Source organism: Branchiostoma lanceolatum, chromosome 14 (genome assembly GCF_035083965.1).
Source record: "Branchiostoma lanceolatum isolate klBraLanc5 chromosome 14, klBraLanc5.hap2, whole genome shotgun sequence".
NCBI classification, from domain to species: domain Eukaryota; kingdom Metazoa; phylum Chordata; class Leptocardii; order Amphioxiformes; family Branchiostomatidae; genus Branchiostoma; species Branchiostoma lanceolatum.
The window spans coordinates 576,120-599,132 of NC_089735.1; the positions used below are offsets into that span (position 1 = coordinate 576,120).

At 44.2% G+C, this 23,013-nt stretch overlaps 4 protein-coding genes across 5 annotated transcripts; all 4 read left to right on the plus strand.

Moving 5' to 3' along the window:
* Positions 1 to 134: 134 nt before the first annotated feature.
* Positions 135 to 5,818, plus strand: LOC136449093 (S-phase kinase-associated protein 1). Its single transcript, XM_066448905.1, has 6 exons — positions 135 to 268; positions 1,256 to 1,352; positions 1,808 to 1,908; positions 2,135 to 2,251; positions 3,205 to 3,345; positions 4,010 to 5,818. The coding sequence occupies exons 2-6, from the start codon at positions 1,256 to 1,258 to the stop codon at positions 4,043 to 4,045; spliced, it is 492 nt and encodes a 163-aa protein (XP_066305002.1). The 5' UTR covers positions 135 to 268; the 3' UTR covers positions 4,046 to 5,818.
* Positions 5,819 to 9,436: 3,618 nt separating this feature from the next.
* On the plus strand, positions 9,437 to 14,431 carry LOC136448434 (actin, muscle-like). 2 transcript variants are annotated; one of them, XM_066447989.1, is made up of 7 exons: positions 9,437 to 9,548; positions 10,521 to 10,753; positions 11,282 to 11,435; positions 11,871 to 11,979; positions 12,495 to 12,656; positions 13,203 to 13,394; positions 13,996 to 14,431. In XM_066447989.1, exons 2-7 carry the CDS (start codon positions 10,557 to 10,559, stop codon positions 14,319 to 14,321), a joined length of 1,140 nt encoding a protein of 379 aa, XP_066304086.1. In that variant the 5' UTR covers positions 9,437 to 9,548; positions 10,521 to 10,556; the 3' UTR covers positions 14,322 to 14,431. The 2 variants fall into 2 exon arrangements, with proteins under 2 accessions (XP_066304086.1, XP_066304087.1); XM_066447990.1 differs by lacking the exon at positions 13,996 to 14,431 and adding an exon at positions 13,884 to 13,984.
* Positions 14,432 to 16,555: 2,124 nt separating this feature from the next.
* LOC136448642 (kelch-like protein 20) lies at positions 16,556 to 17,683 on the plus strand. Its single transcript, XM_066448280.1, has one exon. It carries the CDS (start codon positions 16,556 to 16,558, stop codon positions 17,681 to 17,683), a length of 1,128 nt encoding a protein of 375 aa, XP_066304377.1.
* A 608-nt stretch (positions 17,684 to 18,291) lies between these two features.
* On the plus strand, positions 18,292 to 20,398 carry LOC136448907 (kelch-like protein 24). The gene is made up of 2 exons (XM_066448616.1): positions 18,292 to 19,006; positions 19,389 to 20,398. The coding sequence occupies exons 1-2, from the start codon at positions 18,323 to 18,325 to the stop codon at positions 19,644 to 19,646; spliced, it is 942 nt and encodes a 313-aa protein (XP_066304713.1). The 5' UTR covers positions 18,292 to 18,322; the 3' UTR covers positions 19,647 to 20,398.
* The last annotated feature ends 2,615 nt before the right edge of the window (positions 20,399 to 23,013 follow it).

Sequence of the window (23,013 nt, forward strand, 5' to 3'; positions counted from 1 at the left end):
CGTATCTATCATCAAAGTAAAATGATATTAATAATAACTAAATTATTTTCGTTTAGTTTTTATATTGAGGGATGTAATTTTGCAGAACGTATAGACATAGAAAATAAAAGATATTTCCCCACCGATTGAAAGTGGTAGAATCTAAAACCTTACGTCATACACTCCCACTGCGCATGTCCAGACTTTGTCGTTTTCTTCGTGACGTTCTTTGGAGAAATCGTGAAGACTTCCTGCCTTTCTTGTCCGTTTGAAGCGCCTCAACGCCACGGTAAGTCATCCTCGACGCCTTGAAGACCTTCTTGTCTGATCACACCTTCTTAAGAAGTGTCTAGGTTGGATGTAGAGGGCAGGAATTAGTGGCGAAGCGAAACACTGACATCCAAGATGGCGGCTCAGAAAATCCGTTGTTTGTCGCAGGTTGTTGTTCGGCTGTGGACTGGTTTTGTCATGACGTATTCATAACTCTGCGTCACTCTAACGTGCTGATAGATGTTTAGGACTTGTATAGAGGCAGAAACAGTTCGCTAGGATTCTATTTGAGCCGAAAAAAGTGAACTTGCTTCAGTTATTGTGTGGTTGTCCTAAGCAACAGGGAAAACACAGAAAAGAAGCATTTTACTGTAAACGTCATTGCTCTTAAAAAAAACACGGAATCTCACAAAGACGTGAAATATGTCGTATGAAATATGATTGATATACACTTTAAGATTCAGAGTGGTGTAAGTTTTGATTAATCTACATGTTTTGAGGCGTCTTGTAAGTCACTAGTATGTCTCAGAGTCAGAATATAGAGAAAATATAGCGATGACTCATACATAATACATGTGGATCATCTTGTGTTGGAACTTGGAAGCGGGTCAAGAATAAAGAATGGAAACTTATGACACCCGCCCTTATTACTCCTACTCATCGTACAAATGAACACATACATCTTTTGGTTGGGTTGGATCCCAGGGGTCGGCCCCAGCTTAGGCATGTTGTAGGGGATTTGTCATTTCAGATGCTGACATACATGTATAGCCAGCGGCCCTGTGTATGAGGGAGCTTCAGGTTTAAACCTGTGGCATTGAACCTCTGCTTATATAAGAACCCAACAAACTTATCGAGAAGAGTAGGGGTGACCTGGTGAGCTTGGCTGAAAATGCGAGCCGTAGCAAAACCGCATTACACTTCTAGCTACCTCAAAAAGCATTGTAACTAACCTCAGTTGAAGATGACTGCTTTACCTTTTTTCCATGTTTTGTCCTCCACCCAGATGCCGAACATAAAGCTGCAGAGCTCGGATGGGGAGATATTTGAGGTGGATGTGGAGATAGCCAAACAGTCCGTCACCATCAAGACCATGTTAGAAGGTACATCAATCTCAATGCACCACTCCCATCAAACTTACAAAATCTGTAGTATAAGCCTTTGGTTCTCTTGTTCTCTCTCTTCTTTAGTAGAAGCCTTTAGTACATGTAGCACAAATACTGGGCCTTACGTCTGAAAGTTTCATGCCAATATCACGGTAGATCTCTACATAGTTGTCCTTACTCAGAAAAGCTTAGGTATCTGACTAAACACTTTTAGGAAAGGTACTTTGATGATCTTGTAGGGGATATGCACACTTCTTACAATTATAAGTTACATGGTCATGACAACTGCTGCATATTCTGTTATTTTTTGTTTGTTTCCGTTCATCAAATGAAGATTCCCCTACTGTATTTGATGGCAATAGGTTCCAGTCTACTGTAGTTATGGAGAAGATGAAATGTTTGTTGTTGTCCTGTGTTGTTTAATTGTTGTTTTTATGTTTGTTTGTTGTTAGACCTGGGGATGGATGAGGAGGGAGATGAGGAGCCCATTCCCCTGCCCAACGTCAACGCCGCCATCCTGAAAAAAGTCATCCAGTGGTGCACACATCATAAGGTAGGCACTAGTGCATGAGATGTCTTTAAGATAACTTTTCACATCGTATTTCTGAATCAGATGTTAACATTGTGATTCCTCGAAGTAGATCCAATAAAGGGAATGCTTCCAAAAGCAGCGAAAAAAACCCTGATCCAGTTTGTCAGACATGTTAGAAAACCACCATTGGTCTTTTATGAGCTGTGCTATCTATGTTCTCACCCCCCTGTATTTGCTGTTCCATCAGGATGACCCACCCCCACCGGAGGATGATGAGAACAAGGAGAAGCGCACAGACGACATTCCCGTGTGGGACCAGGAGTTCCTCAAGGTGGACCAGGGGACGCTGTTCGAGCTTATATTGGTAGGTAAACAAGGGGACGCTGTTCGAGCTTATATTGGTAGGTAAACCAGGGGACGCTGTTCGAGCTTATATTGGTAGGTAAACCAGGAAACGCTGTTCGAGCTTATATTGGTAGGTAAACCAGGGGACGCTGTTCGAGCTTATATTGGTAGGTAAACCAGGGAACGCTGTTCGAGCTAATATTGGTAGGTAAACCAGGGAACGCTGTTCGAGCTTATATTGGTAGGTAAACCAGGGGACGCTGTTCGAGCTTATATTGGTAGGTAAACCAGGAAACGCTGTTCGAGCTTATATTGGTAGGTAAACCAGGGGACGCTGTTCGAGCTTATATTGGTAGGTAAACCAGGGAACGCTGTTCGAGCTAATATTGGTAGGTAAACAAGGGGACGCTGTTCGAGCTTATATTGGTAGGTAAACCAGGAAACGCTGTTCGAGCTTATATTGGTAGGTAAACCAGGGGACGCTGTTCGAGCTTATATTGGTAGGTAAACCAGGGAACGCTGTTCGAGCTAATATTGGTAGGTAAACCAGGGAACGCTGTTCGAGCTAATATTGGTAGGTAAACCAGGGAACGCTGTCCGAGCTTATATTGGTCAGTGTACCAGTCTTCTCATGTAACACATGGCCACGATAACAGTTAACTCGGGATGTATGTACATTCAGTTGTGACCTATGTACATGTAAGGTAAAGCAGTCATCCTCAGTTGAGGTGAAGCTTGGTGCTTTTTCAAGTCATGACAAGGTTTGCCGCTTGAGAAAACTCCCTTATACACAGGCCTGCAGGCCTTATGTCACCTCCCGAAATTTCAAATGCAATTCCTAACATTATGTCCGAGCTGGGGCCGACCCTGGGATCAAACCCCCATGCACGGATCCACGGAATTTGACCTCCAGAAGATTAGATGTTTGTTTATCTTTGTTTATATTTATTTGTTTTTGTTTGTTTATTCCAGGCTGCTAACTACCTAGACATCAAGGGTTTGCTAGACGTGACCTGCAAGACGGTAGCGAACATGATCAAAGGGAAGACGCCGGAGGAGATCCGCAAAACTTTCAACATCAAGAACGACTTCACAGAGGAGGAGGAGGCACAGGTAAACCTCAATTATCGTAGACAGGTGTCAGTCATGTTAGAGTTAGACAGGTGTCAATCATTACAGGAGGAGGAGGCACAGGTAAGCCTCATTTACATGTATCTTAGACAGCTGTCAGTCATCTTAGACAGGTGTCAATCATTACAGGAGGAGGAGGAGGCACAGGTAACTCTCAATTGTTTTAAACAGGTGTCAATCATGTCAGACAGGTGTCAGTCATGTCAGACAGGTGTCAGTCATCACAGAGGAGGTGCAGGTGACTCTCAGTCATGTTCAAGAGCCACACTGTTGTCAGCCATCAAAAATAAGTATTCTAAGTAGCTACAGCATCGGCTATGGCTAAACACTCCTATTCAAGAACGGCAGCCTCTGCCACATCTGTAAGCTGACTCAGTTCTTGACAATGTCCTGAAGCTGACCATCACAGAAGTATTCATAATGTTTGGCAGCTGTCAATCAAATCAACATCACATTTTGTAAGCAACTACTTCAACAGGTTTAAACCATCATGTCGTAACTTTTACTTAACTGTTTGTTGCAATGTTTTCCTTCCATAATTTGCAACTTTAATGGTTGTTTCAATGTTTTCCTTCCTTAATTTGCAACTTTAATGGTTGTTGCAATGTTTTCCCTCCCTAATTTGCTACTTTTTGTTGCGTCCCAGGTGCGACGGGAGAACATGTGGTGTGAAGAGAAGTAGATCCGGCGTCCGTCCGTCCGTCTGTGTCTCTCCTCTAGTGATGTAAATACAAAGGTGTTCTATCACACGGTGGCATCCACGCCCTCCCCCCCCCCACATTTATGAACTGTCCCCGTTGTCACGACGACGGTGTCCTCATCATCCCCTACACATACATGAACCATCCCTGTTGTGATATTATGAGCATATAATAACCATTCAACGTTATTCATACCCTAGCCTTACTGCAAGTAGAACTTCTGTCAAGCCACCTGTATTATGAAGTGGAGTAGTGCTTGAATAGTATGAAAATAGCACAGGGCCAGGGATGCCTACCCAAGTATGCATACCGATTTTACGGATTTCATGCAAGTTCTACAGAATACTTTCAAATTGTAAGGAATTCGTATGATCCACTACTACGAAACTAAAAAAATTTAGGGGATTCAAACAAGTTTTATGGAATACGTACAATCCTGACTATTAGTAAAACTCCTATGAATTTCATAGAATTTGTATGCATTCTGTAAAACTTGTATGCATTCTGTAAGATTCAACTGAATTACGTAGGCACCCCTGAGTATACGACGGTGTCACACACTGTGCCCATTGGGGCAAAACTGCAGAAAGATATAGAAGTTCCTGTACAGTTTTCTGACTGTGAGTGTTCTGTTAGTACTTTAGATGTTGTGACTTCCATATTTAGTGTGTCTCTTGTATGCACCAGTATGGAGTGAACTGTAAAGTATGTTAAGTTGAGCCTTTGTTAAAAACACATAAAAAGATTAAACTATACCTACTATACCTGGCTGCAATTTGCATTGAAAAATGAGATAAGGAATAGCGATTGCAAAAACACATGTTGACAAACTTGTGATTCTACAGGCTCAAACATTCGTACATAGTATTATGAATTACAGGTAACAAAAAGAATTGAAACCTATTTTTTAGAATGGGGTGATTTCAAGTTAGGCTATTCCATTTAAGAATCCTGATAGGGGTGGTCAGGAATCCCTCTTTTATTCTAATACCCCTCCACCAATGATATGAGTTGTTCATTGCCCCCCTCCCCCTCATGTTTATATGGAGACTTTCAGAAACTGATGAATGCAACCAACAGAATTAAGAAGATATTGCTTGCCTTTGTTGAATAGTTAAGACTACAGAGTTATGTTATCATGCATTCTCTTACAAACACCGCTGGTACCTGAAATTTTGCTGCATGGTTGCATTTGTGGACATACTCTAACTGAATTTATAAGAAGGAATCTGACATTGGAGTGTGTTTAGGTTTTTGTGAGTGCTGCCATGATCTCACCACAGCTATATACCAGTCTCCAAGCAGATTTGCAACAATTAGTACTCTTCTAGTATTCCTATGAGGTGAACTGTTAGAAAGTGCAATACTGGAAAAGAGCACTAAATGTAGCAAGAACAGGCAAAACACTCCTTACGTCTGCTTGGAGATTAGATATCTGCTAGTTGTAGAGAGTTTGTGTCATACAGGACTGTGAAATTTTTTCAAAGAGGTTACATGAGAAAACCATGTCTACAGCAGTGTTTTATATGTGTGTATAGAACCCAGGGTGATTCCGGTTAGTCTTATTATGTTAGGATATCTACACTTGCTTCCTCTGCAGTGTAAAATCACCCCCGTTTCATGTTTAGTATGTTCCACTTTGCTCAGTATGAGAAGACGGGAGGTCATTCCATTTTACACGTAGGGGGTGTTTAATTTTGTTGTAAGACTGTTGTGAGAAGAGTTTTCATTAAATGGTATTACTGCGTTGAAAATACTGGTTTTGTCACATTTTCCTGGTACATAGAAACTTACTTCCTTTTAAATGTGTTGGGTTATACCATTTTACGGAGGAGGAGGGAGGGTAGGTGGGACAAAAGGTTCGTGCATTACTAACAAACATCGTTAAATTTTTATTTCAACACCAAAGAAAATTACGCCAAAGATAGTTACTCAAGCAACTCGATAAATTTTTTAAACAGTCAAACGTTTCAGATAGCATCCGCTAAGAAAATTAGCTTAGGAAAGCTAAAGACACTCCAGTTAGTTTAAATTTGGTCATTATATCTGTTGTAATTATTATGACTTGGGGGACAAATGGGAGATTCCAAATCCAGAGTAGAAGTGTTTCAACATTCTTTTAACACATGCACGTGTGGTCATTTATGCATTTAGCCCTATGGGCATGAAAATGCAATAAAGATGATTATTATTATTATTGTTTCAATCTGAAGGAAATTCATTGGTTCCAAATTTGATGCCCTTGAAGTTGTTCGATCTAAGAGGTCTTTATCAAACCTACGCAGCACATTGATATGTCACGCGGTACTGGTATGTAGAGTATCTGCCTGATAATTGTTACTTTGCGTATAAAGTTGTTCGCGCTGACATGGTCATCATATTAGCGCCCCTGGCGTGAAGGGTTCTCACTACAGGTTGTGGCTGGACGCCTTCAGCGGTGGTCGTAATTTGCACAAACGGTGGGTTTTATCCAATCAGATCGTTGCTCCGATGATAGTGATATCTAGGCGCCATGCCAGAGAACTCGAAAATTAATATGGGGAAAATTGTATTAGCTATTAGTCACTTTGCGTGGCTAGTCCCATTAGAAGGCAGGCCTGGTAACCATACCACCGGGAGCTCCCCGGTACCTCTACGGTTCTGGGAGTGATGCCCGCCCGCCCAGGAAGATTAGCGTGCACGGGGCGGTTTTACGGGCTTGATTTCAATTAGCTCATCACTCCCTCAGGACTCTAAAGGCCTGCTATAAAGGTAAAACACCCCTAAGCCGACCAGTGGAGAATGATGACCAGGCCTATTCAATATACAATCTTTATTGGCACAACAGAAGTGCAGCGACTTTCGTAAGGTCTTCTACAACTATACACGCAAACAACAAACAATGGGATACAAAATGATCAACCTACGTACAAGTATATGAATAATTCAACATGTCGAGTTTAACCTATCACATGCACTACTAGTTCTAAGATCTAAACATTCTTTGATATATTTACCTATCTGTACACAGTAAGGGGGTTGTCTCCTTCTATATAGAAGCTAGCCCGTAGGCAAAGTCATTGGTTGAATGCCAATGTTATACTATAGTTTAAAACAATCCAAAAACTAAATCTGAAAAAAATAACCCCTGCGCGATGTCGCAATGCACGCTACAGCCAGAGCAGTAAGGAGACCTCCTCGCCTGCAGTGTGTGTTTTCCCATCATACACCTGTCCTGTCAATCATAAATGTGTCCGCAGAAAACCCCGAGACAACTCGAACAGATGCGCCCGGTTTTCAGGTCACCAACCCGAACCCACGGCCATACAGACATCAAGCCCGGCGATACTGCCTGTAGGACCCTGTAGTCGGCTGCACACTATACTATACATGTACTAGTCATATTTACAGTGACACCACAAAAGCGCAGCGATTTTCGTAAGGTCTTCTACAAATGTATACATGCAAATAAACTAGAGGACAAAAAAAATCTACGTATATACGCGTTCATGCATAAGAATAAATCAACATGTTGAGTTTAACGTATTGTTCACTCAGTGACTGTGAGGTTTAAACATTCTCTGATGTACAATGTATCTATCTATTGAACGCGGTAAGGGTTTTCGGTCTCCTATAGAATGTATTATATCATCTGGAACGTTTATGATGGGTGTGGTCTTACAACAAAAAACTGAGGCTGCCCCTCCCCTTGACAGATGTTATGGGCAGTCTTCACAAGGGGTGCCTTAGTTATCAAACGAATTTCCTGAAAATTCATATGAGTTTTACAGAATATCCACTATATACTAAGATATTACATATTACATTAACATACGAACTTCACGAAAATCATACAAGTTTTACTAATAGTCGTATGTATTCCGTAAAACTCGAATGAATTCCGTAAAATTCGTGTGGATACTTAAATAACCCTGTTCGCAATCCAGGAAGACCAGTGGCGTGCCTTAGGACACATCACAAATGGAGTTTCTCAATAAACTCAAATTCAATATGCAAGCTCCATGCTGTCCCGTACTGAGGAACCACACGTTTACAGTAGCGTTATAGCGTGCATGTACGGGCACAAAGTCACGACCTTACTGGCGCAGAGGCGGGTCACTAACCCCCCGGCCAGTCACGTCTGTCGCCTTGGTAATAATCAGACTACATCACTTTCCTTTTCTGTATATCTCATTTTCTCTCCCAATTTTAGTTTCTCTCTGTTCCGTACATTCGTTTTCCCTGTGCCGATATGATACCTTTTCTTTTTCAGATAGAGACGAGTAGTGCGTCATCACTCCGACATGTGTTAAAGTCGGAGATACAAAAGAACCTGTAACCGAACTCTTAAAGACATACTAGTATAATGTCCAAAGCTAGAACTTGTAAATACTGCATGTCAAATACGGTGGAAGACGAAACACATTTTATTTCAAGTTGCCGTCTACGATCAAGAAAGAAAGGCGCTGTTTAAAGAGGCCACCAAATTCCATCCAAATTTCTCCATGTTTACAGACCAAAAGAAAACTACTCTCCTGTTAACATCACAAAACCCACACATTACAGAAAAAGTGGGAGCATTCGTCTTCCACTGTATCGAAAAAAGAAGTCAACCCCAAATAAGATAGAATTTAGTGTTAGTATTTGAACTAGAATAGTCACATGCTATATTGTTACCAATTGCCTGTCCGTCCTTCCATGTTTCATGTACTTGCAATTAGCCTACGGACATGAACTTGCAATAAACTTAAACTTATTGATGATTAATTAATCACTTAACCACTGAGACTCTTGGACCGGCATAAGCATTGTGCGTGTTGTGTTCTATTTGGTGTGCGTAGATATGACCAATGAAAATAGACTGGCAAGTATTATCATTCAATAATGAAATCACTTTCCTTGCTCCATGACCTTCCATCGAAAATAAAATAAAAGTAACACAACCAGTTATTTCCGTTCCAAGGCGTTATTATATTTTGCCAGCCCAATGGCAACTATGCGGAGGCCAAAAGACCTAATAATACCGCCCGGCCTCGCGCGTCTGTATTGTTTTTGCACGGCGCAGTTGTCGCTAGTGACCCGACACTCGCCTATTTTCGGCTCCCACCCCCGTGCCTGCGATATTCCTCACATACTCCCCCCTGGAACAACCCACGGCATTCCTTCCACAATAAACCCCCAATTCTGGCGGAATCCTCAGCAATCTGCTCGAGTGAATGTTTCCCGCATTTTCGGCGCGCTTTCGGCGCATATCTCTCGGGGTGGGCGGCCTCCCCGCCCGCCTGGTGTTTACCTTACCACCCGATACGCGCGTGCGAGGACATATCCGTGCCCGTATACGGCAGACAGGCGCTCACTCATCAAGGCTTTTCTACGAAAATTCATTTCGGGAAATTCGCGATAATTTTGTATTTTCGCTCCTGTCCAAACTTTCGGGACGTATAAAAGGGTGGTCATTGCGCAGCTCGGTACAACCACGGTCCCTGTCTTCACTGGAGGTTTTCGGTACGTCTTGTCTTGTCATATTCTCTATTTTCTTGTGTTAGTAGCCCGGAATATTGGGCCAGGGTGCTATGTGTGTATTGATCTCGTACTTGTGAAACCGTATCGCTTGACGCTAGTCCATGGTAGCGTCCATTTCATATCGTTTTCTGTCTGCCCCTTATAGATGGCTGATATTACTTAGTCTTCGTCCATTTTGGCTGTAGATTTCGTTAGAACTGTAGGGCTTAGAATTTCACCGTTTTTAAGATTTAGTCGTCGTTGTAAACAGCACTTAATGTCCATTTTCCAAGCAGAAGTGGAAACGAAAAATCGTATCGCTTTCTGTCTGCCCCATACAGATGGGTGTTCGTCCATTTTTGCCCGTAGCATACTGAATTGTAGGACTGAGATTTTCACCGTTTTTTTAAAATTCAGTCGTCGTTTTTATACATCACTTATTGTCCCATTTCTTACTGTGTAAATGAAAAATCCTATCGTTTCCTGGCTGCCCATTATGTTTTCTTTTTCTGACACGCAACCGTTCCTGTTTCCGCAGTTTATGCTATATGACCTACCGTAACCGCTGTTTTATGCCCGTATTTCCTCATATAACCCGCCATAATCGCTATCATATGCACATATTTCTGTAGCTTGTATTGTATAACTCGCTATTATACATTTCTTTTTGTTTTCATTTTTCTTCATTTTCCATACCTTTATCCATGTTTTAACAGTCCGTACTGCACAACTCTGTAAATACAAAATCATATCGTTTTCTGGCTTCCCATAATGTTTAATTTTTCTGACACGCAGCCATCCCTGTTTCCGCAGTTGTATCGTACATCGCGCCGTAACCCGCCATCAAAAATTCTGTCGTCGTTGTATACAGCACTTATTGTCCTATTTCTAACTGTGTAAATGAAAAATCATATCGTTTTCTGGCTGCCCATTATGTTTAATTTTTCTGACATGCAACCGTTCCTGTCTCCACAGTTGTATCGTATATTAAACCCACCGTAACCCGCCATCATGTTGGACGACGAAGAGGAGGAAGCCACCGCGCTGGTCTGCGACAACGGCTCGGGGATGTGCAAGGCGGGGTTCGCGGGGGACGACGCGCCCCGCTCCGTGTTCCCGTCCATCGTGGGCCGGCCGCGCCACCAGGGCGTCATGGTCGGCATGGGGCAGAAGGACGCCTACGTCGGCGACGAGGCACAGAGCAAGAGGTTCGCGTTCTGGTTTATCTTTTAGTATCAACTACTCTATTTCTACATCCGTGAACAATCTCACCAGGGTGAATGATTGAATTGCAGTTCTTTGCAGACGGTATTGTCACACACACACACACATACACACACAAACGCACACACGCACACACACACACACACACACACACACACATACACATACACACACATACACACACACACACACACATACACACACATACACACACATACACACATACACACACACATACACACACACACACACACACACACACACATACACACACATACACACACAAACACACACACACACACACACACACACACACACACATATATCTATATCTATATATATATAGATATATATAGATATATATAGATATTGTTAACGTAGGCGAGGCACAGAGCAAAACTTCATATGACCGTCTTGCAGACAAACTTGATACATGGTACTAAGTCCCTTGTTCTCTTTATGAACCAGTCAGGATTTAAGCTTTAACTGTATGTCTCATGACCGTCTTGCAGAGGCATTCTGACTCTGAAGTACCCCATCGAACACGGCATCGTCACCAACTGGGACGACATGGAGAAGATCTGGCACCACACCTTCTACAACGAGCTGCGCGTGGCGCCCGAGGAGCACCCCACCCTGCTGACAGAGGCTCCGCTCAACCCCAAGGTATGCAATCAATCAATCAATCAATCAATCAATCAATTAATCAATCAATCAATTAATCAATCAATCGCAAGGTAATAAGTAACTCAAGCAACTAGATGAAATTTGGGAACCAGTTGCTTGAGCAACTGATAACCTCGCGTATCCGACTGTCTAACATTCATCAAGGAATCAATCAATTAATCAATAAACCAATAATAAGCAATGTAAGCAATGCAATGAATCTATTGAAAAATCAATCAATGTCGTACTTGCTATCATTGAACCCAAAAATACTAGTACCCATGCCCTTGATCACCGTTTGTTAACCTTCCCCTTGCTGCCTAACCCTATAGAATTGGGTGCCAAACGGCTGCTCCATTGTGCTAAAGGTTCAATATGTGTACGATATAAGTAAATGATGCTACCAGACATGACACGTATCCTCCCCCACCCCAGGCTAACAGAGAGAAGATGACCCAGATCATGTTCGAGACGTTCAACAGCCCGGCCATGTACGTGTGCATCCAGGCCGTGCTGTCCCTGTACGCCTCCGGCAGGACCACAGGTCGGGCGGCTTCTCTTTGTTGTCGTTGTTGTTGTTGTTGTTGCTTTCTGACTGAAACGTAGACTTCTTAGCAGACTCTATGAGGGCCTGCATGGGGGGTCCCGACAACGCTCTACGCTAAATTCGGAGGGCCGGCTACGTAATACGCTAAATTCAGAAAGCCTCCCTACGCTCTACGCTAAATTAAGGAGTGGTCGGCAACGCTCTACGTAAAATTAAAACGACCAATTACGCTAACCGCAAAAGGGGCATGCAGGCCCTCATCTATGGGTCGTTTTTTAAAACAAATAAACAAACAAATGACCGTGCCCATCGCTATCTCTTAAAAAAACACTTGGCGGCTGTGAACCACTGATTGGTCACTGAACTGGATCGTTATACAAAATGTACATGTATTGAGTTTCTATCTTAGCATTCACGATAGTGACTATTGTTCACAACAGCATTTTATAAAAAAAAAAAAACAGCAAACAATCTTTGTCCTGTATCAACACTCCTGTCCGTGTTGTGCGCAGGTCTGGTGATGGACTCCGGAGACGGCGTGTCCCACACGGTGCCCATCTACGAGGGCTACGCCATGCCGCACGCCATCCTCCGGCTGGACCTGGCCGGCCGCGAGCTCTCCAACTACCTCATGAGGGTCATGTGCGACCGCGGCTACGCCTTCGTTACCACAGGTAGGTCTTTCCAAAACCTCATTAAAACCTTTTTCCCCGGCAAGTCGTAGAGAACACTAAGAACACCACAGTAATACCACACGATAATCCCGACACCGCTGTGTCCAATATGTTAGAAAGAAGTCCGACTTAGATTTTCACACTTTCCGTGATTTTGATCGGTGTGTTATATATGACAATCTTTATTGACACAACAAAAGTACAACGACTTTCTTAAGGTCTTCTACAACTATGCATGCAAACAACAAACAATGGTACAACAAACAAGTATATGAATGATTATTGAGTGATAGTTGTACACTGTCTCTACTGTCAGTCAGTCCACCAACAACATCTTAAATCACACCTTAATATACATCACCCTGACGCCTTTAGGCAAACGGCCTGTAAGTTGTCAGTCTCACCACGAACGCTCTCCTTACTGCTCCATCCTCTGTAATTTTCTTCACCGCTTGGAAGTTTGGTTCTGGTCATAAACCAACACAGTTTATTCTAGTCTAGCTTCTCAAAGATGTCTGACTAACGTCTTATTCCCCCCCCCCCCAGCTGAACGTGAGATCGTCCGTGACATTAAGGAGAAGCTGGGTTACGTCGCGCTGGACTTCGAGCAGGAGATGTTGACGGCCGCCACCTCCACGTCCCTGGAGAAGAGCTACGAGCTGCCGGACGGACAGGTCATCACCATCGGCAACGAGCGGTTCCGCTGCGCTGAGGCGCTCTTCCAGCCCTCATTCCTCGGTAGGTGGACGTCTGGAATGAATGAATGAATACATGAATGAATGAGTGAATACATGAATGAATGAAGTAATGAACGTAAGCATAAATGAATAGGTCAATAAGATTTGTAATTGCATGATAAATTGAATAGATGCCTTCCTTTTTATAGTAGACCACCAAAGAAGTAAAGGAATGACATCTAATCGTTTTGGATACATTGAAGGCAAGTAAGTCAAGTCAAGGCTATTGACAGTTTTCAAGCATGAATACAATGCCTATGAAAAATATGAAAGCGGGACTCAACTTAAGTCCGGGAAGCCTTAAAGCATTAGTTGGAAGTGAATGAGCATAGATCATTGCTGATGGATGTTTAAGTTCTCCACCTCCACCTCCCCAGGTCCCCACGTCTGCCGGCGTGCACGAGACGTGCTACAACGCCATCATGTTGCAGAAAGTCTATGGCGCCCCCCGTCTCTGAAACTTAACTTCTCAACTCCCCCCCTCCCACAGGTATGGAGTCTGCCGGCGTGCACGAGACGTGCTACAACGCCATCATGTTGCAGAAAGTCTATGGCGCCCCCCGTCTCTGAAACTTAACTTCTCAACTCCCCCCCTCCCACAGGTATGGAGTCTGCCGGCGTGCACGAGACGTGCTACAACGCCATCATGAAGTGCGACATCGACGTGCGGAAGGACCTGTACGCCAACACCGTGCTGTCCGGCGGCACCACCATGTTCCCCGGCATCGGGGACCGCATGCAGAAGGAGATGGTGGCCCTGGCTCCCAGCACCATGAAGATCAAGATCATCGCTCCTCCCGAGAGGAAGTACTCCGTCTGGATCGGCGGCTCCATCCTGTCCTCCCTGTCCACCTTCCAGACGATGTGGATCACAAAGCAGGAGTACGACGAGTCAGGCCCCGCCATCGTGCACAGAAAGTGCTTCTAGATATTCTTCCAAACGTTAGGTTTTATTTTCATTCTGTCATTTCATCATGCCACACTCCATCGGACACTCTCTTGGCTGGTAGTATCTCACAATGTCATCGTTTTATCCAGTCTTTGCCAGATTATTCAAAGCATCAATTAGAAAATAGAAATAGTCTCATCCTTAATATCAAAATCTATCAAATGTCTGTCGTTCGTCTTCGTTTGTTCAGTGTGTTTCATCTGAAATCCACCCAGTGTGTTTTCATCAGCATGTCAACTGTGTCATCATTGGTGTGAACTATCGGGATTATCGTAAAAACATTTGTGAACGTTCAGATTTCTGCCATCCAGGTGCCCCTAAAGAACAACACACATGTCAAAATAATACATTTACTCACGCAACTGTATAGACGTTGGAAAATCTATCCAGTTGCTTGAGTAACTATTTATTGCGTGTCTTATTACCTGAATGTCTAACCGTCATCGACATACAGTAACATCCATTTCACGTAGAGAATGTTTTTAGCAGTCATACGTGTATGTCATATGTGTTCTGTCTTCGCACCATGCTATATTCCACTGCTCTTATTTGTACTGTTTTCTGTGGACTAGCCTAATCCCATTTCATACGTCGTGTTTTTACGCCTACATAGAAATGGCACTTTACTGACTTGTAGATTAATCGCTTTAGTGTAAACTAGTAATCTTTGTAGCAGTGTTAGATTTCATCGTCATAGACGTCGCCGTAAGGTGACACATTCGGAAAGATTCCCACTAGCGATACATCCATATACAGACCGTTGTGTTGAGCTGCGGACATGCTATGATTAGTATAGTTTTATTCCACAGCAAGACGATCCACAAAAGCACAGTGTTAGTGTGTACAGTATCCAAGTTCTACTAGTTTTACTTGTAGCTTACATATATCTGAAGAAGTTGAGTTCATGTGTCATGTGCCAATGTCTCATGTCGATATCTCGGACCAAACTATATATTTGTAACTCTGATATCTTGAAATGAATAAATCTGTAATATTCAACTTGGTACATGTGTGTGCGCTACATACTCTGTTAATTAGTACAGCGTGGCAAAAGATTTCGGTCCAACTATCCAGAAAATTATCAAGCCTTTCTCCCAATCTAACAGTCTTGAAGGTAAACAGTCGAACGTTGCAATTGTCCCAATCGCTTCCACATACTTTACCAGAAACAAGAAAATATACATAATATGCTATTTCTACAGGTGACAACTGGATCTATAAGATTAATTATACAGTAGGCTAGTACACTCTTAACGTAATCGGATTAGCATGTAAGCCTGTTAGAGGCTGCCGCCAAGTCGAAAGTTGATGGTCTGTGATTGAGTGAAGAGATTTCGGTTTAAAATAGCCTCCACTGCAGACCTCCCCCGACTGTTTAATTTTAGTTACCGTTATCCTCTTACAGTATCATTTCTCAATACAACCTCCTACAACGGAGGCCAGGTTGAAAAAAAAAACGTTCTCAATGCATTGCATTTAAGACAGTTGGTTCAGACCATTGTAGTGTCCAATGGCACACAAGCTAAGGCAGCAAGCTTACATCAGCGATGTTGGCAGTATCGCCCAAATACCAGATAGTTAAGCTGCAACAGCTGCGTCGGAAGTTTATAATAAGAACGTTTTATTGGCGCAGCTGCTCCGGTGGAATGGTACTGCCTCCTAGCAGCGACCATTGGTACTGCAAGTAACGTTGCCTGACACGTCGTGTCAGTCTTGCCATTCCAGGGTAGGCTAAAGATAGTAGAGCGCTACCGAAGGTCGGGTGACGTGGTCAACAGTGCAGGGATAATGTTCTCCTGGGAGTGGCGTGTTCATGTCTGCATAAAGAGCTAAAGGTCAGTTCGTATTCCTGCTACAGAAGGACTGAATCAAAGGCCGATCCCTTTCTCCCAACTGCCCAAGGAAACTGGTACAAGTCCTTTGTGTATCAGTTCTGTTACGGATGTTTCTGTCATGGAGGGACAGTGAGATTTCATAATAGCTGTGTGCATCACTACCATCAAATATCGATCGTCAAAGGTTACGCTGAATTCGCTGCATAGAAGAGTAATTCGTAAACGTACAACGAAGAAGGAGAATGCTATGTTCATCAACGTTCTCCAGTGCAGGATATGTGGCGGAAGATGATGGGCCGAGCTGGGTGACGTAAGCTGACAACAATCAATGAACGTTTCTGACCGCTAATCGATCAGGCGGTGGCCGTTATCATCACCATGGCAACGCCTGACGCCGAGGAGGAGGTCCCCGATCGTCTGCAGTACAATTTCGGTGCCGATGGAGACTTGTACTTCCGGGATAAAGGTCATGCCTCCCTGATCGTTTCCGGGATCCTGGATGGCGAGTCCTCCAATTTTCAAAAGCTCGTGCAGGCGAGAGCTGCTGAAATTGCGGTGAAATATAATAAGGCAGATTTTGAACTTGACCTGGCGCCAAGAGCCGACAAGTACGCCGAAGTCTTGGACATTCTGCAGGGATGGAGGAAGACGGGAGAGTGTTGTGACGTCATTCTGTGCGTCAGCGAGCGGGATATCCCATGTCACCGCGCGGTCCTGGCCGCCTGCAGTCCGTACTTCAAACTTCTACTGCTCGGAGGCTTCGCGGAAAGCTGCCAGGAGAGGGTTCAGCTGGAGGAGGTTTCTCCCGAAACAGTCGAGCGAATCGTCTGCTACGTTTACAGCGGCAGCGTGGCCGTGTCTCGCGAGAACGCGGAGGGGTTGCTGCACAGTTCCACCATGTTCCAGCTGCCGACCGTGACGGAGGCTTGCTGCAGCTTTTTCCGACACAACTTAGACCCGGAGAACTGCTTCGACATCAAGACACTGGCGGAGGCGTACTACTGCCCGGAACTGGCCAAAGACGCCAAAGGCTTCGTCATGAGCAACTTTCCCGCCATTTCTAAGACAGAACGATTTGAGCGCCTGGCCTGCGAAGAGTTGGTTGATATTCTCACGAGCCAGACTTGTCACTGGTCGAAGGAGACGCTGCTAGAATCCGTCCTGAAATGGGTAAAATCGTCTAAAGACGAGCGACGTGCGAACATACCGGAATTACTTTCCAAGTTGGATCTAAAACTGATCAAAGAAACATACCTGGAAAACGTCTTACGAAGAGAACGCGTCCTGACCGAATGTGAAGAAAGCGCAAAGATTGTCGCAGACGCAAAAGCGGCGATGGAAGAGCGAAACCTGAAGACTGCTGGCTCTGACGTCATCCTGCAGGTGGGGGGGCTGAGCGGCAGCGAGAGGGTGCAGCAGACATCCGGGGTCTACGGGAACGCCACGGACAAGGTCACAGAGGTGAAGGAACTGATTAATGAACGAGTTAGGGAACAAATGAACTAATTCATGATTGTGTGATTCAGATTATGAATAACTAAATGAAAGAATAAAGAACTTAAGATCCAACGATCGAACGAATGAATGCTTCGTGGATGGGGAAGAATAAATGAAGAAAAAAGATCTAACTAATGGACGAATGGTTAATGCATGAACGCATGGATGGATGGATGGATGGATGGATGGATGGATGGATAGATATTTTGTTTGGGCAACGACGTACATGGACATCGTAGGCTGAAGGACTCTTTCTTGCAAACGGTTGAGACGAAAAAGTTCCAACTCAGTTTATTATATATATATATATGTAACTTTATTTCACAACAATCGTACAAGGTACAATGTATGGCATCTACTGGTACAGTTCTATAAGGCTAATCTACCTGATACAAGAGTGTTTAGTATTGAAGCATGAGCTTTTACAATCGATTGAATCATTGGAAGAATTTCTAACGTCTAGACATTCTTCGCTATAGTTTCCTATGTATAAAACGGCAATGATGTGTAGCAAGCAGGTCGTTCCTATTATACACAGGGAAGCCATACAAAAGTACTTAGCGTTACATTAACAATAATATGCTCTGAACTGTTGATGTACATTATGGATGCACACCTGTACAGGTGGACTGCCTGGACCCGGGATCCATGCGCTGGGCGTCCCTAACTCACCTGCCGGGGCAGCTGAAGTACTTCACGCACAACGTCACCGCGCTGGACGCTGACGTCTACGTTCTGTCCACCTCGGAGGATGAGCGGGTGACGGAAACGTGGCGCTACATGACGCAAACCAACGTCTGGGCTAGACTCCCAATCCCTCGTCACCACCACAGGGGCACGGTTGGCATGGCAACGTTAGAAGGACGAGTCTACGTCATCGGAGACCGCCTGAAGGCTGGCGCTGACGTCACGACCAACGAAGCTTACTCCCCCTCCACCAACCAATGGGAGACCGTGCCTCACGTCTACGTCGGCGTGTTCAAGTTCACCATGGTAACGTGTGGCGGGAAACTTTACCTGCTGGGCTACTCTGGGGACGACGGCATCGTCCGCGTGCAGACGTACAGCCCTGGGGACGAGAGCTGGGAGGAGTTCTGGGCCCCGGACTACCACGCCATGAAGCGGCAGTTCCAGTCGGTGGCCTGCGGGAGCCTCATCTACCTCATGCCGGTCTCCCGCGCCTACAAGATGTACGCCCTGGACACGCACTTCCGCTCCTGGGTGCAGATCCGAAACCCCAAACAGAGCCACCTGCAGTGCGGATGGACCACGCTAGGCGGCAGGATCTGGCTGACGGGAGGCCGCGAGTTCCACTTCTACCACAACCCTCACGTTTGTCCGCTTCTTTGTTTTCCTTGCATGGTCCTTAACTTAGAATGTAGCCATTGAAAGATACATCTTGCTTGAAGCGACGTTATCATAACGTCGTTTCAAGCGACAGTGTCCCATCAGTGGCAACTGCCGAAAAATACACTTTAATAGTATTTGTTTTAGGTACTGCACAGGTAGTACAGAAAGTTCGGAAGCTTGGATTCGATGAATCATATCTCTGTTAATGCTTTTTCAGTTGTGTGGTATCATGTATCATTTGAAAGCTTAAGCATCGCCCTTAACAATGGTGCCATACTTGTCATTGATCCTACATTCAAAGGGCGAACACCAAAGCTGTTCTTGGTACTATAATGAGATTAAGCACATGATGTTCACCCCTCAGATTGAGTGCTACGACCCCCAGGACGAGAGCTGGACGATCGTGGGCGCGCAGAGCTCGGGAATCCGCCGCGGGCACGTCTGTGTAGCGGTGCGCAGCTGCGAGTGGATCGGGGAGAGGCTGTCTCAGGGCCCGAGCACCCGCACAGCTCGGCCCGGGGAGTGGGCCTGGATGGACGAGCTGCTGGCCACGCAGTGGAATCAGTATGGACTGCAGAGTAGCCTGGACTTTGGCGTTCCTCTCGACATCGACAGCGAGTGAAAATAGAATGAAAACATCTCATTGAATCTCCACCGCAACCAATCGAAGAAGTCGTAGAAACCTTTCCGAGGACAGAGTTTCGATAGAGGGGTAGTCCACATATCCACTGTTTTGAAGGAATTAGCCGGGGGATGGAAATAGAAGGAAAGGGATTGCAGTCTATATGCAGGAAACGACCGTACAGTGGTCTCAGCACAGCTACAGACTAGAAGGTAGAAGGTAGCCTGGAGTACGGACTTTCAAACGCCATAGAGAACTAGCCTCCTTCGCAGACATCTGGAGTCTCAACAGAGAGGAAGTCCGCATATTCACTGCTTGTGTATTGGGGTGCCTAGGACATATGCCCACAGGACATTTGTTTGATTTTTGTTTGTTTGAACCTTTGTTTATTCAATGAAAGTTCAAGTCGGCATGCATGCCGCTTTTCATTGAGGTTATGAGGGAAGAGGTAAGGATCAGATAAAATATAACAGAGATACTGTTTACATCATTCAAGGAGGTTCTTGCATCATTTTAATCCTAATAACTCTATCAACGGATATCATTCGTATGTATGGTACAAAACAAACAGAGGAGTGAAACATGGTCGGTGTCCGTTCGTTTTGGTCATATCTGTTACTTCAATTAAAGGAAGTCAGAATTGGAGCCGTACGGCCGTGTAAGTATTTGAACGTGCACGTGGCAGCTGAATTTACAACAATACCCAGATAACAATAGTTTGTCGCAATCTCTACTACTTTCTTACTTAACAGGAAATGGCAGTCTTTATACAACTTTGTAAGTTAGCCCAGACAGAGAGGCTTTCGCGCATAGGACGACGGGGGGGGGGGGGGACAGGCTTTTTAGCGAATGCCCACAAACGCCCACTCTGGCTAAGTCCTCGCTGCACGAATCTAATTTTTTTTGCTCGGAATATGTTCAGGTTGTGCTCCCATTAATTAATCCTGAGTTTCAAGTCAATCCATCAATCCGAAGTTAAATAAAGCGAATTTGAAGATTCTTACCTGGCTTTTTAGCGAATGCCCAGCAAAAAATGGCTTTTCAGCGAATGCCCACTATATCAGCCAAAATATCGGCCATCGTGACACGGGCGCTAAATCTAACACCATAAACATGTTCAACAAGTTGTCCCCTGAATGTGTACTCAGGCTCATCGCATCCTTCCTTCCCGTTTTTATTCAACTGTTAGTGCCGAAATACGGGCATTTGGGGATCGTTTCATGTCATGGATCTTGCTTACGTTTTTTTTTTTCCAAATCGTAGTCGCTTTGCCTTATTAGTGCTAAAGATATCACGTATAGTACAGCCAAGAAGAAAAGCGGGTCTTGAAATAAAACTTTGCAACAGACCCGAGTCAGATTTTACCATGGTCAATATTGACTGAAGGAGGCTATGTATATGCATGTTGTACGTTTTACCCCCTAGCCAGTACGTATCTGTCAATGCTGCTGTTCCACGTGAGATGTGCCCGGATGCCGGAACAAAATGGCTTTCCAGTATGTTGTCAAAATATCAAACACGCAATAACATAAACATAAACCTACGCATACACTGCCTGCATAGCTATGTGGTTCCACTACGAGTAATAATACAAATGTGTCAAACTTTCGTTAATTTTCGGCTGCGGTTCTACGTGTATGTCTGAAAGCATCAGAATGTATTCTTCACAGAGCACGGCGGTAGAACTACATGGATGGTCGTGTAGCTGTGGTTAAACGCCATAGATATGCATGAAACCTAAAAAAACAAAACACGAGCAAGATAAACATACTAGATGAACTAAATCAATATTGGTGCTGTTATCTGGCCTGTCCCCATAATTACATCTTATGTTCACACAATACGTCTTGATTAGGTACAACGTACAGTATTGGACAGGGCTAGGTGTTTCAGGGCCCTACAGCATAGACGCCCGTGTAGCTCATTTTGAAAATATGATAGATATGAACATAAAAAGACAGGGCAATGCCTGCCATTTTTAAGGATATCTTGTTTTGCACGCAACCTGTTGTTTTGGGCATGGGGAAAGGCGGGCTAGCTTATAACACCACGACTACATTCACAAAAACAGGCAAACTATCTTTTAATCATATATACTGTTATGATCGGTTGATAACATTTGCAATATTTCACTATCCAGCGGAGTCTCTTCCCTTTATTCCAGAGTTATAGTCTGATATTTACATGTATAACTGCCTCCAGGACAGGCTACTGGTCATTGACCCTATCTCATGTACAATAACAACTTTTCATCATTGCTATGAAATTCCACAATGAGTAACGATACAAGGGTGCCCTATTTTCATTCATTGTCGGCTGCGGTTCTATATCTGAAGGCATCAGGAGATATTCTTCGTCATTTTAAAATCCGGGGTTCCCTGATTTCTCTCGTTGACGTTGTGCCCTTGGGAAAGGCTTAAGAAAACTTTCCCCACTTTACTGAGATTAAGATGAGTACAAAGCTTCGGTTAGGTACGTCCCTCGGATAGGACGCTAAATGGAGGTGTTTGAGGAGAGCTACACATAGAGCACGTAATGTAAACGAACTCACCACGCATGTCGAGTAGGGGTCCCTCCCGGTGTGAGTGGATAAATACAGAACACCAGCATTACTATAGGTCAGGTAGAAAATAGAGACAATTACCTACAATGTATATATCGAGCCTAAATAACAATGATATCGCATTTTGGTGATGACTTAGAACGTAAGGGCAACTGTTACACATGTAAATTGTTGATTATCGTTTGAAACGGGTTAAATCAAATATCACATGAAATTCAACTACTGCTTGGTCAGGAATTACTCCTCAAACGAGCTAAAATAAAACTATTTTTGACGCCTTTTTGTCTCCAATTGACAGATTCAGTAATAAATGAGCCAGTGTGCACCCGGCTGATTCTCGTCTTGCAGCACGTAGAGGACGTTGAACCCCTGTCTATAGATCTGTTGTGCCACGTTCCACGGTCCACGCTGGCAGGATCGAGTGTGACGGAAGACGTCTCTTGTTGATGGTTAGCATCATTTTCCACCAATCAGTGACCAGCAATGCGCCGCGCCCATGTCAGTATAAGAGTCTCTCCCCAAGCTCACTTGCTCATTCCGATTCGGCTCCAGCCGAAACCCAGAAGACGACTGAACTCTCGGCTCAAGCCGAAACCCTCAAGAAGAAAGAATTCTCGGAACAAGAATAGTACTCATCCCACAACTACCGAAGATTGAACACCGGACGTCTCTTGTGTATGTGAGTATTCTGCCCACTAGTTAACGCATTTAGCACGTCGTTTTGGTGTTCGCTTCTTCATTGTTACAAGCCTAAGGGTTATGGAACTCTTTCTTTTATTCTGTCGGTTTGGGGAAAACCAACTG

Bases quoted from the DNA above. Each gene is read 5' to 3' on its own strand.
- LOC136449093 (XM_066448905.1), top strand. From the start codon at position 1,256: ATGCCGAACATAAAGCTGCAGAGCTCGGATGGGGAGATATTTGAGGTG. The intron at 1,909-2,134 runs GTAGGCACTAGT...CTGTTCCATCAG, and splicing joins AGTGGTGCACACATCATAAG to GATGACCCACCCCCACCGGA. The intron at 3,346-4,009 runs GTAAACCTCAAT...GTTGCGTCCCAG, and splicing joins CAGAGGAGGAGGAGGCACAG to GTGCGACGGGAGAACATGTG.
- LOC136448434 (XM_066447989.1), top strand. From the start codon at position 10,557: ATGTTGGACGACGAAGAGGAGGAAGCCACCGCGCTGGTCTGCGACAAC. The intron at 10,754-11,281 runs GTTCGCGTTCTG...ACCGTCTTGCAG, and splicing joins GACGAGGCACAGAGCAAGAG to AGGCATTCTGACTCTGAAGT. The intron at 12,657-13,202 runs GTAGGTCTTTCC...CCCCCCCCCCAG, and splicing joins CTACGCCTTCGTTACCACAG to CTGAACGTGAGATCGTCCGT.
- LOC136448642 (XM_066448280.1), top strand. From the start codon at position 16,556: ATGGCAACGCCTGACGCCGAGGAGGAGGTCCCCGATCGTCTGCAGTAC.
- LOC136448907 (XM_066448616.1), top strand. From the start codon at position 18,323: ATGCGCTGGGCGTCCCTAACTCACCTGCCGGGGCAGCTGAAGTACTTC. The intron at 19,007-19,388 runs GTTTGTCCGCTT...TTCACCCCTCAG, and splicing joins ACTTCTACCACAACCCTCAC to ATTGAGTGCTACGACCCCCA.